We start from the raw sequence: 15,222 nt of genomic DNA on the forward strand, positions 1-15,222 counted from the left end.
TATGACCATAAAAAGCATCTTGTTGTACCATGGTATAAAAATGTGGTTGAGAAACATCATTATCTATAGCATATTGATAGGTGTGTATAGCTCTAGTATATTCAGTTGAATTTCAAGATTTTCTATACCCAACATAAGCTTGACGGTTAATTTCAAAATTCTTATCACTGGCATCTTCCATATTATGATCAACATTACCAACAAAAGATGAGGTTTTCTCACCAATATCTTGAAATGACATCCAATCGGAGTCCTGACGATCATACTCTGAATCTGAGTCCACTAATCTTTTCTTAGCCATACCCTGACCGGCCACAATCTTTGTCAACCTCTTCCTAAAGCTATTCCCACTTCCACTGATCATATAAGATGTCACAAGGAATTAGATAAAGGAAATGAATTGATACAAGATAAAATAGTGAAGAAATCTGTTTTTGCCGCTACTAGCGGTCAGACCGGCACAGGCTGCGGTCTGATCACGCACGCACAGACAAATCCAATTTGATGGATTTCAAAGAAATTAGAAGTTCCAACCAATCAAACTTTGAGCATAGCCTAATTTAGACCATAGCAAACCATTACATTCAAATTTATCTCAAATACATGTATCATAAGATGGATCCTCTCTTTCAAACACTAAGCATGAAAAATAAACCTGAAAATCCACGGTAAAAGGAGAGGGAATCGAGAAAATACTGAGAAAACATGGTGGAGGAGTCAGCAGTTGGATCGGAGATTGTCACGGATCGACTAGGGACAAGGGATTTGGGCTCCCTTGAGCTTCCACGGAGGGCACGAGTTTGTGAGAGAGGAAAAGAAGAAGCGCTCGATTGGGAGAGATGGGGACTGAAGGAGAGAAAAAAAGAAGACTGATGTGGACTTAACAGACGCTGGCTGTCAGATCAAGACTCGGGGCGGTCGAACCACCGGAGTCCAGAGGCTCAAAAAGTTTTTGTATAGATCTGGCGGTCAGACCGAGACTTGGTACAATCAAACTGCGAGAGTGCAGAAGGGAAAAAACTCTCTGTATGGATATGGTGGTCAAACCAGTAGGGCTTTCGGTCGAAATGCTGGAACAAGATAGCTCCAGAAATTCTAAATTTAGATATGAGACGAAATATGATAACCATATGATATTTAGAGGTATGAAATGTGATAGAATCATATGCAACAGGACATAAACATAATTATAGAAATATAAGCTTGAACTGAAATTATGTAACAAATTTACATATTCAAAAAGGAAATAAACATAAATAATATGAGCATGTAAATCAAAGTATGATTGGTAAAACATATAAATACGCAAACATCATGTCCCATTGTTTCAAGCGACATTTGAGAAGTCGATGACATTAAGTTCATTTCTCAACTTACAAAAATGACTCTCATCTAAAGGTTTTGTGAAAATATCCGCTAATTAATCTTCGGTCCGTACACTATCTACTAGGATATCGCCTTTGTTTACATGATCTCTAAGAAAATAATGATGAATATCAATATACTTGGTTCTAGAGTGTTTAACCGAATTTGTATTTATCACATTCTTTTTCACAATGCCCAGGCAAAAAGGGAGTTGGATGATCCAGAGAATGCACTAATTGGTGCTTTTGCTGGTACATACGAAATTCTCAGCCTAGCCGTTCTAACTCTCATGTTGCTTCCTAATCATCTGACTGCCCTGTGTTGGGTTTTTCTATTTCCTCTTTCTGACCAAAACACTGTTGTTGTTGTTTTTTTACTTAGGTGCCATTACTGGAGCTATAACAACACCCCTTGATGTCCTGAAGACAAGATTGATGGTTCAGGTGGATACCCTTTCTCGCAATAAAACTTTTCACGCTGAAATCCCCATTTGTATTCTGCAGAAAAATTTGCGCAAAAAAAATCCCCATTTGTATCACTGATCATTTCCATACTGGTTGCACTTCCAGGGACAAGGAAACCAATACTCTAGAATAGTAAGCTGTGCTGAGACAATCCTGAGGAAGGCCCCAGGGCATTCATGGATATAAACAACTTCAATACTTCTAACGAAAAAAAAAAACAGTATATGACCTGATGTGAACTTGAAACTTTTGGATTTGTTGTCGAATAATTTCTCGAATCTGACTTGTTGGTACAGTTCGGTTTAAAGTATGTTTTGGCCTAGCAAATGATGCACAACGGTATCTGACTTGCCGGATTGGATGATAGACTGATAATTGTGCAGACTTAGTGGTATATTAAACACAACAGTGGCAGCATAAGATTACATCTGAGATGATAAAATGGTTTGTTCTATCTATTGAAAGACTTTGAGTTAGCAACTTTGCATTCCTTGAAATAATCTTTAGAATTCAGTTCCCCTCTGTTGGAAACTGTCCTGTTTACATAGTACTCACATTCAGTACTATCTAGGTCATAGTTTTGACCGTTTGAACTCACGGAGTTCTTTTATGTAATATAGACAGTTTCTCCAAAGTATCCACCTGATAATCTTCTCTGCTTATAATATGATGCTGCCTTCTTACCTATGCACCACTTATTTTTTGTTTCCTCATACATATTCCACCGACACTATAAAAGAAGCCCGTAATCAACGGGGGTTATAGCGTGTTTATATTTGAGCCTTCACTCCTCATGGCATCTGAAGCAAAAGAACTGCTCATCTTTTAGGTATATTATCCAGGTTGAAGACAGGCCAAAGATAATGTGAGGTGATTATGTAATGTGAAGCAGAAGCGCAGCTGGCTAGCGCTGGACTTCGCCATCTTCTGGTTGCTAATGTACGTGAGGGGATTATGTAATCTGACGCCAATGCAAAGCTGTGTTGATTTGCTACTACTAACACTAAAGCTACAATTTTCAAAAACATAAAAAAATTATTTTACCTTGATCAAGAAAAATAGGCCTAGCCACGCAATTTGTACTGGCCTCCTTGCTAGTTCACTGATAAGGCGTTTGTAGTCCAACGGTTAGGATAATAGCCTTCCAAGCAATAAACCCGGGTTTGACTCCCGGTAAACACATTACTTTTCTTGATTAAACGCTTGTGATGCGCTGTTTAAAAACGAAAAATGTTCAGAATTTATTTATCTCCTCTCATCGTCAATTTCATTCATGGATCGATCACGGACCTCAGCCCACCCTACCGCCCTGTCACACTACGTCATCGTGCCGTCCTGCAAGTAAACGTGTATATCTATGGGTAACAGGATCGACTCTTCGCTCACAAGCATTCATAGATATATCTATAGGGAAATAAAAATTAACAGATACAAACATAGATAAGCACTAACTATATCCATCGTATCCGATTGTTATTTCTAATCCCATCAGGTTGCGATGTTTAGTGTACACGAGGTTGCAAGCCTTGTGGCTCCATAGGCCTTTATACTTGCAGGCCCTAATTGTCGTGGCCTCTTGGGCCGATCTTATCCGTGTCCCGCAGTGGGTCTATGTCTAGTGTTCCGAACTTGCTTCGAAAACGAGCCCGAGCCCACTGACCTGTGGCTACTCGAATCAAGAAAACAACTACTTCACTCCCTCTCAAACGCTGAAACACGCTGAAAAAAAAGATTGTTGGGTGAGACACGCTCCTACCATGATCTACTATTGCCACCCCACCAACACCATACGATCTTGAAACCTCACGACTTGAACACATGTCGCTTGCTCGGCTTCACGGTCTGCTACCATACCCACATGCGTATGTGAGCGTGATTATAATGTGGGTGTGTACTATTTGTACTTTAAAAATATATGAATAATTGATTAATCAAATCCAAGACACTGGTGGGCCACGGAGGTCTCATCCCAGTCGTTGGCAACTGTGATACAGAACTCAGCACATGCCCGCGCCAGGTCTTTTGGTTCGCAAAAGCTATATCGGGTCAACGTCTTCTTCTCGCCAGGAATTTTCCACGGCATATAGTGGATGGGGCCGTGTGCCGCATGCATACCATGATGAGGTGAGGTCCAAGACTCTGGTCTCCAAGCAGAGGAAAGGTTTACGCTGAAGCTTTGCAGCTTTTTTACTCGTGCAGGCGCCCACCATCACGTGGGGCGGAGCTTTCGGCATACTCTCGACATGTCGCTCATGGTCATGAGCCATGGCGAGAGGCTATCTAGTTAACCGCGCGTGTAGTCGCTGATCAGTCCATTGTCAATGCAGCCAACTCATGAATCGAGCAATAAGCACGACTTTCCATCTCCTAAATAAAAACCTGTCCGGAGGTGAACTGGTGAAGTCGCCAAGATTCTACTGGTTTTTGGGTCACTAGAAGCGTGTCAAATTATCAGTGTCTCTTGGAAGTCTGGAACGAGAAAAAAACAAGTTACTCGACCAATCCAGTCTTTGTGAGAAAAAGAAAATGCCAAACGGCACAAACTTTCCCTTTTCGAAAAAAACAATCAAACGGTACAAACTTTAGCTACTGCATGGCTTTGCTGCGACTATGGGAAAGAGGACGACTAGCCTGCTGTTGGCTGGCATTCACTCCCTTTGTGCTCATGGCTGCATCAGTTGCTTGGAAGCATTGTCTTCCGACAGTGTCAGTTCGGTAGTTGTCAGCTGACAGCAGCTGAATAGATGGGTTTTGAAAGACACTGATTAATTGGTATTGAAAATTAGTATATTTTATTTATGAAATAGTATTGATAATGAATTATTCGTGTTGGTTCTAAAATAAAATTGGTATTGATAGATATTCGGCAGTCAAAAAAATTGCACAATCCAAAATGCATCACATGTACATGCATCTATTCTTCTAATATTTAAGTCACGATAAACATTTAATACATTAATTCAAAATGTAAGCATTTTTAAAATTACATCAAATACCATTACATGCATAATTAATATCTAAAATTTCAACTTCAAATATTACATCAAAATAGTTCAGTGCATAAATGAGTGTATTAACTGTTGCTTCAAATGGATGTTCTATTAAAATTTCATAAATAACGAAATTGGTACTATCATACTAAAATTTAAGGTATGACTGGTACTTTTCTTCTCGGACCTTCCTGCATTGAGGAGCAACAATGTGTACCCCACTGCTGGGTAAGAAGACGTAAGATTGAAGTCAAGTTACGATCCATCCGCATCCGAGTGTTCCAGTAAAAATTCTATAGACAAAGAGCAACAATATAGAGGCAAATTTTAATATTATTGAAACAATCCTAGCTACAAACTACAGGTTTATATCATCAACCATTTTAGCTGCATGTAACCGTGAGAGACTAGGAGTCATTGCAAGCACATCCTCATTCTGTTCGAGCGCTTTCAATTTGAAATAGCTATAGTCCAAAAATATGTATCTAAGTTACAGGTTAACCGATTGTAGAAACGCATGAACAACAGATCTTTCAAGCATAAGTCTTTAGTCTGTTTCGAAACTTGATGCTGTTAAAGTGATATATACTTCTTTAGGAAAAGCAATGCTAAAGAGATAGTGATATTCATTTTATTGTTAATAGCAAATGTGGTCGTCACCACAGGTGGTGTGCCACCAAGGTTCGTAATAATATCATATAGCCATTGTAGATAACAAAGCATCTACATCAATCGGCATGTTAGTTTTTAAATTTGTTAACTGCAAACTGCTATATTAACTTACCTTCTTATAATTTATTGCAAAGTGTTTTTTATCTATGAGCATGTAGATGTACCTAAGGCAAGTCATAGGTACGTCTACATGCCTAGAGAAAAAAACGCCAATGCCATATCAATCGTCACATGTGGATAATCTCTTAATTATGTCAAGTTATTAATTACAGAATAAGTAAGTACCAAACTAGTTACTCACTGGAAAGTAATGGTAACATCTAAAACACCGATATAGCGATACACATCGAATATCATGGCATACATATCTAATAATAAGTTAACATATTTTGAACTAAAATACATATAAAATTTCATACCTAAATTGGCTAACTAAAATTGCTAACTTCAATTTGCTAACTATAATTTGCCAACTATAATTTGCTAACTTGAATTTTAGTACTAACCCAAGTGTTTCGTGACCCTTCCGAGTAGAAAGTGGATACGCAGTTGAGGATCTGGAGGCCGGGAGCACGAGGGTGGTCATCCGGACCCGGACGGCCGGATAAGATAGAGCGGCCGCCTCCACGTTGCCTAGATCTACGCCCTCCACCTTTATTGTCGCTGTTGCTCTCCATGGGAACGTCAAGGAGGCGACAAGAAGGCGGCGGTGGGCTAGCGTGCGATGAGGATGAGGAGGCGGCGGCGGGCCGACGCACGACGAGGATGAGGAGGCGGTGGTGGGCCGACGCACGATGAGGACGAGGAGGCGGCGGTCGGCACGCGACAAGGAGGAGTAGGCGGTGGTGGGTCGACGCACAACGAGGACGAGGAGGCGACAGTTGGCGCGCGATGAGGAGGAGAAGGCGGCGGGCCGACGCACGATGAGGACGAGGAGGCGGCGATCGGCACACAACAAGGAGGAGTAGGCGGCGGCGGGGCCGACGCACAACGAGGATGAGAGGCGGCAGTTGGCGCGCGATGAGAAGGAGAAGGCGGTGGGCCGACGCACGATGAGGACGAGGACAAGGAGACGACGAGCCAACATGCGACGAGGAGGCTGCGGACAGGGAGGAGGCAACGGTCAGGGAGGACGAGCGGCGTCAGGCTGAATAGAGCAAACGAGGAGAGTTGCTAAGTGCTAGATATAAATATAACACAGACATTAGTGTCAGTTCTAGTTCTAACCGGCACTGATAGTGACTATCAGCGTCGGTTCTTAAACTCGCACGCTCGAGCAATAATTGAGGCGCCAAGAACTGTCACTTCAATCAGTGCTGGTTACATCTAAGAGCCGACACTGATAGTACCTATCAGTGCTAGTTTTTGGTGTCTCAATCATAGTACATGCACGGGAGTTTAAGAACTGGCACTGATATGTTAACAGTACTGGTTACACTCGAACTAATACTGATGAGACATTACTTATGATCTATTCTATAGTAGTGTTTAAAAGAGGAGTTGGAAATCGAGACAAAATGGGCAAGAAGTTCGAACCGGAAAAGTTTTGCACTAGCATGCATGTTCCTGTTGCTTCGCCGAGATGGTACTTTTGCACGTAGGAATGAACGGACAAAGCCCGGACACGCAATAATTTCACGTTGCAGAGCAAAAGCCGTATTCTTACAGATACAGCCACCATGTAGTAGTGATGAGTTACTGCCATACGGACACGGTGCTGAACAAGCATATGAGACTGAGTTACTCCTACAAGGCTACAAGGTGTCATTGGAACCTTATAAAAGGATCCATTATACTGAATTCAGCAAGACTTAACATCTCGCTAACTACCCTCGGTTCTGTAATTAGTAGATTTAACCTTTTGATCCATATGTACACTCCAAGCTTTGATGCCAGGCACACAGATATGGTGACCCCCGCCCACCAGGCAGCTTGGTGGGGTTGGATTGAATTGAATGGAGGTGAGGAAGAAGGCTAAGCTAAGCTCACATGTTTGCCCGACCGAGGGGCTCCAACCCCTCTCTGCTACCACTTCGCAACCAATGTACCCCTCTCCCTCTGAGCCCCCTCTCCCTCCAATAATTATTTACCATAGGTGAGGCAGAGGAAAAGGAAAAGAAAGAGAGCGAGGAAGAGGATAAATGGCGAGAGAGGTGGATGAGCTCATATCTGCATTTGCTGTTAGGGTTCGCTGTGTAGCATATAAACAAGAAAGATAATTTTTTTATTTACCACTAAAAATTTACCCATTTTCTTGTTTGCCACACATTCTTACAGTAGTGACAAATAAGTAATTGATTCCTATAAGAAAGAGAAGACGCTTACACACTAGACCATACTTTTTGCGCGGATCAGCACTTGGCCACAGCTGACTCTCCTCTCAAGCTCCTTACACTAAAGCTAAACAAAGAGGGCAATGGACTATATGCTATCAAGATTGTCCCAGTTTTATTATTTACCATCGATAAAATTCTATTTTACTTTATACAACTGAAATATCAGATTCTTCACTTTATAACATCGCTGTTACATGACGTCCATTTTTTCTTTGGTCATATGAAAAGTCCACCGTACCCTGTTTTGTTGTTTTATGGAGCTTGAACTTTTTTTCGCGATACTGCAGCGTTTGTTGTTTAGGATAAGCCAACAAAATTTATTGCATATGTGGGACCGTGACATTGTCTTTAGTTGTAATTTTCGCGCTACAGTACCGTTGCATTATAATATCTTGCTACAGTGCATGAAAATATTGTTTTTCGCATCTTGGTGACACCAAAATTATATTTTGTTGTACCGTAGCGTGATTGGGTATTATTTTTGAAATATTGTCAAACTGCATATTATTTTCAAATAGCAGTATAAAATAATATTATTTAAAAAATCCTTCTGATTTAATTCGAGGGCGATAAAGTCATTTTTAGAATGTCTGACATACTAAATTACGGTAACATCACGACAATAATGTAGAGTAGATGTTTTAAATTATCAATGGTGTATAGTAAACACGTAATTTTATCGATGGCAAATCGTAAATTGAGATGTATTTATTCTAAACAAAGGGCAGCTCTTTCGCATTCACCATGCGACCCCTCCTTTTTCATCATATTATTTAGTCGATGCACCTTCTATTGTTACAAGTGCAATTTAGCATATTCTCTTTTGTCAATTTTTTTATGCATCTCTGATCACTCTGTTGAATATACCTCCCTCCCTCTAGCTTTCTTCCTATTTAAAGGTTATCATAGTTAGGTTAGGTTTATTTGGACTTCCATAAACTATAGCTTCTTCAAAAGTACTTATAGCATAAACACGTACGGATTTGCTTCTGACTTCTCAGATTTCTATAGTAATAAAGATTGCTATTATTTTTCAGAAATCATAGCCAAAGTCAAAAAACAGGTTATTTGTTTTAACTTATGGCTTCTAAGAAGCATAAATCACCGGAAGTCAAACAAAATGGGCCTTAATCATGGTAGTGGTACCGACTAGCATGTACATAAACATTTTTATAAATATTTTTTACTTCTATATTGAAACACACAAATTTATACGCTGATTAATGCATTATTTAGCTGATTTGAGAATTCAGGTGGCTTAGCTCTCATGTGCTCGAGTCAAGATTAAAAAAAAAGGTCGCGGAAAAAAAAAACTATGCTGTTTGGAAAATGCAAATTATGATTGGGGTTTAACACCGGTTAACATATCAGGTTCGGCTTGAAGTTGACTTTGCTTGAGCTTACTTTTTTTGACTGACATCTGCTTTGGATCGATCCGGTACTTAGATCCTAACCATCGTTAGTCCACCTCCTGCCAAACATAAGAAGAAAATATGTTCCTTTATACGATAATAATCATGTTTAATATAGATGAAACTTATGAGTTTTTACTGAAGTTACTTATGACTTATGCCAAAAATTATTGGTTTTTACGAGAAAATTTTAAATTCTCAACCCACTAGCTTTTCAAAAAGTCATCTTAGCCAGCTTATGATCTTTTAATTTATTTTATCAAAAACTAACTTTTCAAAAATCAGCAACAAGTCAATCTATTTATTTCAGCTTATAATTTTTGAGAAGTAAAAAACAGTAATAAGTTATACCAAACATGACTAATGCGCCTTAAACGATCCTATGTCAAAGCAATTAAACAAGTTTGGAGCAAAGTAACTGAAAAGAGGGTACTCAGTGCGTGAGGTGTAGGTTCAACTCAAGAACTATCTGGGAAGAGGAATTTTTATTTATGTATGTACACATATGAATTATTATAATTATTTATTTATATTGAGATTCGTGTTAGAATAATTTAAAAAAATTATAAAAAAGTGAAGAGAATAAAAAATGAATGAGTATTATGTAGAAGGTATAACAGCTGATATAAACCATACGTGCATAAACTCTTACGATTTTGTATTTCCAGAACAATCTCCTCCAACTGAGGAAGGTAAGGAGTACCTTTAAATTCCATTCCGTGCGAAAGGAGAATCTGCAACTTGCAAGGGCTAAAGGAAAAGAGCACTCCCCTTCAAATTCCAAACGTAACAAAGGAAAGCCCGAGCCCAAAAAACGAAAGCGAGCCAAAAATTGAGGGCGAGAAGCCGACAACAGCAACCCAGCCGCCGCATGCTCCCCTCCTCCCCCAAACTGAAAAACAAACAAATCCCCACCTCCTCCCCTTCTCCGGCCTCCGCTCGTCCATCTCCGCCCATGTGGCTTCCCTGGGTGAAGACTCGCCCTTCCTCTTCCCCCTCCTCCGCCACCTCCACCGCGCTGGTTGCCGGCGCCTCCCCGCGCTTGTCCTTCTCCTCCCCCTCCCTCAAGGACCTCCAGGCCCTGCTCCTCTCCGACCACGCCACGCCCTCCCCGCCGCCCGCCGCGCCCTGCTCCCCCTCCTCCGTCCGCGTCTTCCATCGCGTCCACGTCGCCGCCTCAGCCCTCCGCGCGCTCCGCACCCTCCAGGCGCCGTCGTCCGCCGCCGCCGCCGAGGCCGACCGCCGCGTCGTGCTCTACTTCACCTCGCTCCACGTCATCCGCAGCACGTACGAGGACTGCCGCGCCGTGCGCGCCATCCTGCGCGGGCTCCGCGTCTCCGTCGACGAGCGCGACCTCGCCATGGACCCGCGCTACCTCCAGGAGCTCGCCGCCCTCCTCCCGCGCGCGTCCCGCCGCGTCACCCTCCCCCAGGTTTTCGTCGGCGGCCGGCACCTCGGCGGCGCCGATGAGGTCCGCCGCCTCCACGAGGCCGGCGACCTCCGCCGCATCGTCGCCGGCGCTGCCTCCCTCGCCGCCTGCGGCCGGTGCGGCGGCGAGCGTTACGTGCTCTGCGGCAGCTGCAACGGCAGCCACAAGCGGTACAGCGTCAAGGGCGGCGGCGGCTTCCGCACCTGCGCCGGCTGCAACGAGAACGGCCTCGTCCGGTGCCCGGATTGCTCCCCGCCGGACGTCTGACGATCCAGATCCAAAAGGTCCCAATCTGATAGCTACTAAATGCTTTCTTCGTAGTTTCAAATCAAACTTGAGATAAGAAACGAGCCTTGTGTGTAGTTGTTAATCTTACTCGTTAGCCTAGTGTTGATTGGTTGCTATGTGAATGTGGCCATCTGCACTTCTTTTTTAGCCCTTGTCTAACCAACGCCTCTAATGTTGGCTGTTGTAGTAGGATTTATAACAGTTGTTGATTTTCTTGCTTCTTTGGCTACTCTTTTACTTCTTCCTTTTTCTATGCTACGCTATGCTGGAGGCAGATCTTGAGTCTGGATCTGGGGCGTGTTTGATCTGGAGTGCTGCGTAGTTGCGTGAAATTTGAAACAAGGTTGTTGTGCCAAATTGACCGAGAAATTTACATGCCAAGGCTTGAGCTGAACCCTCGTGCATTTGTGTCATTTCTCTTTCAAAACGCTCACCGCGGCTGTCAACAAGTTTGAATGGTTGGTGACCTGTTGCTTGGTTAAGGAGTCGTACTGCCAAAGTTTCTAGAAAGCTGCTGCTTGCCATAAAAATCTGTCATCTGAGTTAGTACTCCATCGCGCAACGGTAGCACATCATTAGCAGGCGAAGAAATGGGATCCCCGAAGAAATCCCTCTCGCTCCTTTCGTTTGGAACGGGCGTTGGTGCAGCGTTTGAATGCGACATGGTGGGCAAAGTTGCCGTTGAAGCTTAGTGTGCTTAGTACTCCTGAAGAAAATGATATCTTATTCGAGGGGAAATTATGTCAAAGGGTTAGGTTTTTTTATTAATGGAAAAACTGTTCTATCCTTCTCTATCTTTCAACGCATACAACCTTATCCCTTATTACATTAATTTAGGCTGGAGTCTCGAAAAACAATAAAATTAATAAGTCATATGGTGTTTGTCATCTCAATCAACATATAGTCTATTATTGAATTGTCACTCATTTTTTACGAAGAAATCCATAGTCACAACCTCCAATACTCGACATGCCATGCAAATGTCCTCCATGTATGTTCTCTTTGTGTAACAATTTCCAAAATTTGAGCTAATAAAGTGCGCATGAAAAATGTCTGCATAAAAGACATGATTGATATTTTGTCAAAAAATATCGTTACGGCAATATCCATATTGCCCAACAAAGCAGCAACACAATCAATATCATTTTCTTTCTTTCTCTCCCACAAACCACTAAGCCAGCCTACCATCATATGGTCAATGCCCCTTCTTTTTTTATTCCTAAGGCAATTCTGACATTGCGCAACACTGAATTAGCAAAGTGGAATTCAAAAGAAAGATGTTGAATGTTCACGTTGTGGTTGCAGAAACTGTATTTGGGATTCCCCTTCCAATTGCGTTTTGCCAAATTGTCATAGGGTACACTGCTCGTACTCAGGAGACCGAAGGGCATTTGAATGTAACAGTACACCCCAAAGAGGTGATGAAGTTGGTCTTGCCCCCATCTTCAGTGACCATCCACACCTGGTGGTACCCGGAGTATACATCCAAGAAGCTCAGTAACTCACAGTCAGCGGTGGAGTCCATCAGCTGGTCTATGCGAGTGAGCGGGTAGGGGTCTCGAGGGCAAATTTTGTTGAGCGCTGTGAAGTCGATACACACGTGCCATTTTCTATTAGGCTTTTTGACCAGGATGGGATTTTAGAGTCACTCTGAGTAGTGACCTCCCGGATGACGCTGGCCTTCAGTAACTTCTGGATCTCCTCCTTTGCAACCTCCGCTCGCTCAGTTGATAGCTTGCGGAGCCCCTATCGCATCGGCCTAGCCTGGGAGTCGACCTAGAGGGTATGCTCAATGATGCGGCGATCTACCTTGGGGATGTCCTGCGGGGACCACGTGGATACATCGGAGTTGTCCTTTAGAAGGGCTACTAGCTGGACTTCTTGTCCTGGAGCGAGGTCTGCCCTGATTTGAAACATTCGATTAGAGTTCCTCATACCCAATGGAACATGCTTGACGTCCCTCTCCGGTCAAGGCTTCAGAGGGGCCCGGTGCTTGGGGCACACCGGAGGGGGTCTTCGAGGGGGCCTTTGGCCACGTTGTGCATGTGGCGACTGTCGAGTGGGGTCGGGTGCCCGTATTCGATGCGCCTAGCTAGGTGTTGATCACCCCCTAGGGCCCCGGCATCTTCACACAGAGATAGTTGTGATGGGGGACTGCTTCGAATTGGTTAAGGGTACCCCAGCCTAGTATGACATTGTAGGTGTAAGGCGTGTCTAAGATGTCGAAGGTGATCATCTCAATCCGCATGGCGAGGCCTTCACCGAAGGTGATTGGTAATTATATTCGACCCAGGGCATCGAGGGGAGCCCCATTGAATCCTTGGAGAGGCCTTCGAGCTGGGGAGAGTCAACTCCGCGGAATGCGGAGATGATCGAAGGCATGTGCAAAGAGGATATCCGCGGAGCTTCCCCCAATCAACTAGCACCATTCGGACTTTGACCTCGGTGATGTTAGTGGTGATGATGCGTCGTGACGATAAGGCCTTCGTTGGCCCCCGAAGCCCGGGCTGGCGAAGCATTGGCTACTATGAGTGCCACAACAGTCGTGCAGATAGGTGGTTGGGCCACCCACAAGGCCGTCTGCAACTCCTCTAGTTGGGCCAGAAGAGCCGCTATGTGTGCTTGCTAGTCAAATGCGAAGGCTTGTGCGGCTGTGGCCTTAGCCGCACCTTGTTGTCATCGCGAGCCCCCCCTGACTGATGGGGTCTCTGGTGTCAACCAAGGCCAGGGTCGCGTTCGAACTGCCGCTGGCCCCGGGTTTTCATTTTGGCCCGTGGAGGGACTGGCGTCGACAAAGCGTGAGTTTGGGTGCGGCAGTCGCGTGGACCTTCGCATGGAATGGCTGGGGAATCAGCCACCTAGGTTGTCACCCTAGTTGTCTTTTTCTTTGTTGGCATCCTACATCTCCTAGTGTTTCTACACTTATTCTCTCCCCACAGTCGGCACCACTGTTGGTGAAAGAAATCGTCTTCCACAAACAAAGTGCGGCGAGAGCCAAGTCACACGAATGACTCAAACTTGAAGGAGAGGCGGAGAATAAGGAGACACTAAAGTTGTCTGGACAATCTTTCCCCCCCCTTTGGCTCGATGATCAAAGGTCTGTAATTATACTGGTATTCATAGTGTGGATATACAAATGTGCTCATAGAAGACATACATAGGTATATGTCTTCTATTTTACCACTAGAGAGCGGGCTAGCCCAATAGTTATTCATACAGCTGGTAAGACGGTTGTCCTAACGATGGGTTGTCTATTTTGGTGCCGCACTGTACCAGCATGTCAGACACCCACCACCTACGCTATTGTGTCAGGCGACCACCTCTTGTACCATGGTGTCAGATGGCCACCACTACACCAGTATTAAATGCTAGTCACCTCACTGCACATGGGGGCGGCATGCGGGCCTCCTCTTGATCTTTTTGAAGGCTTAGAGGGCTCCGGATCTCTAGAGGTATGGTCTCCGGGATCACCTCGGAGCCCTGAGCCCCGGAGGGGGCCAGAGTCTAGCAGTCTTCGAACCCAGGATTCCAGAGCTAAGGGACATCGAGGGTCCTTAATGATGATTCCCCAAACATTACCATTTCTCTCCACTCCACCGTGCCATACCGATGTCGACACATAAGGTCCAAGCCCAGTTACTCCCAAGTGTGATGATTTGACATCGTTGGTTACGTGACTTGCGAGATATCAAACCTTTGTATGATTTTATTGTTGAAGTTAGACATTTGAACTTATACTCATATTGTGTAATCAGTGATCCTATGCGTCATATATGACAGACTTAATTGTTTGTGTTAGACACTTAAATTATACCTCTCTTTTATAAAACATGTACTGTCCTTTATCTTACGAGATGTTATGTAAGACTTATCAGATGTCTATACTATATTCCTATGCATGGTACTAGAATCCAGTGATACGGTTTGGTGTTTTCATTCCTCGATATTGATATGTTTCTATTTAGACAACATCATTTATTATCGATGGCATACTCGTTTTCGATATTATTATTATTATCAACTCCGACTCAGAGAAAAAAATATAAAATTAAAAATGATTAAAACCTTTACCGATTGTTTTCCAATCTTTTTCATCCCTACACTACACCTGCAACGCTGTACGTATGCGCGACGGGAGGAGCCCAAGCGGGGGACCAACGCGCGGCAACAGCACCGGGTCACGGTCGCCACTCAACATTCGCCAGCAGGTAGTGGCGAGCAGGGGCTCCGCCGGTTGCGGATGGAGGCTTGCATTTGGCTTTGGAC

General features: G+C 43.7%; 1 protein-coding gene and 1 long non-coding RNA gene across 2 annotated transcripts; both read left to right on the forward strand.

Annotated features, from left to right (window-relative positions):
* The first annotated feature begins 1,745 nt into the window (after nt 1-1,745).
* LOC133890262 (uncharacterized) lies at nt 1,746-2,293 on the forward strand. Its single transcript, XR_009904031.1, has 2 exons — nt 1,746-1,808; nt 1,935-2,293. It is a non-coding gene; the product is annotated as an uncharacterized LOC133890262 (long non-coding RNA).
* Nucleotides 2,294-9,990: 7,697 nt separating this feature from the next.
* Nucleotides 9,991-11,187, forward strand: LOC133923723 (uncharacterized protein At3g28850-like). The gene has a single exon (XM_062369005.1). It carries the CDS (start codon nt 10,111-10,113, stop codon nt 10,933-10,935), a length of 825 nt encoding a protein of 274 aa, XP_062224989.1. The 5' UTR covers nt 9,991-10,110; the 3' UTR covers nt 10,936-11,187.
* The last annotated feature ends 4,035 nt before the right edge of the window (nt 11,188-15,222 follow it).

The sequence above is a fragment of the Phragmites australis genome, chromosome 1 (genome assembly GCF_958298935.1).
Source record: "Phragmites australis chromosome 1, lpPhrAust1.1, whole genome shotgun sequence".
NCBI classification, from domain to species: domain Eukaryota; kingdom Viridiplantae; phylum Streptophyta; class Magnoliopsida; order Poales; family Poaceae; genus Phragmites; species Phragmites australis.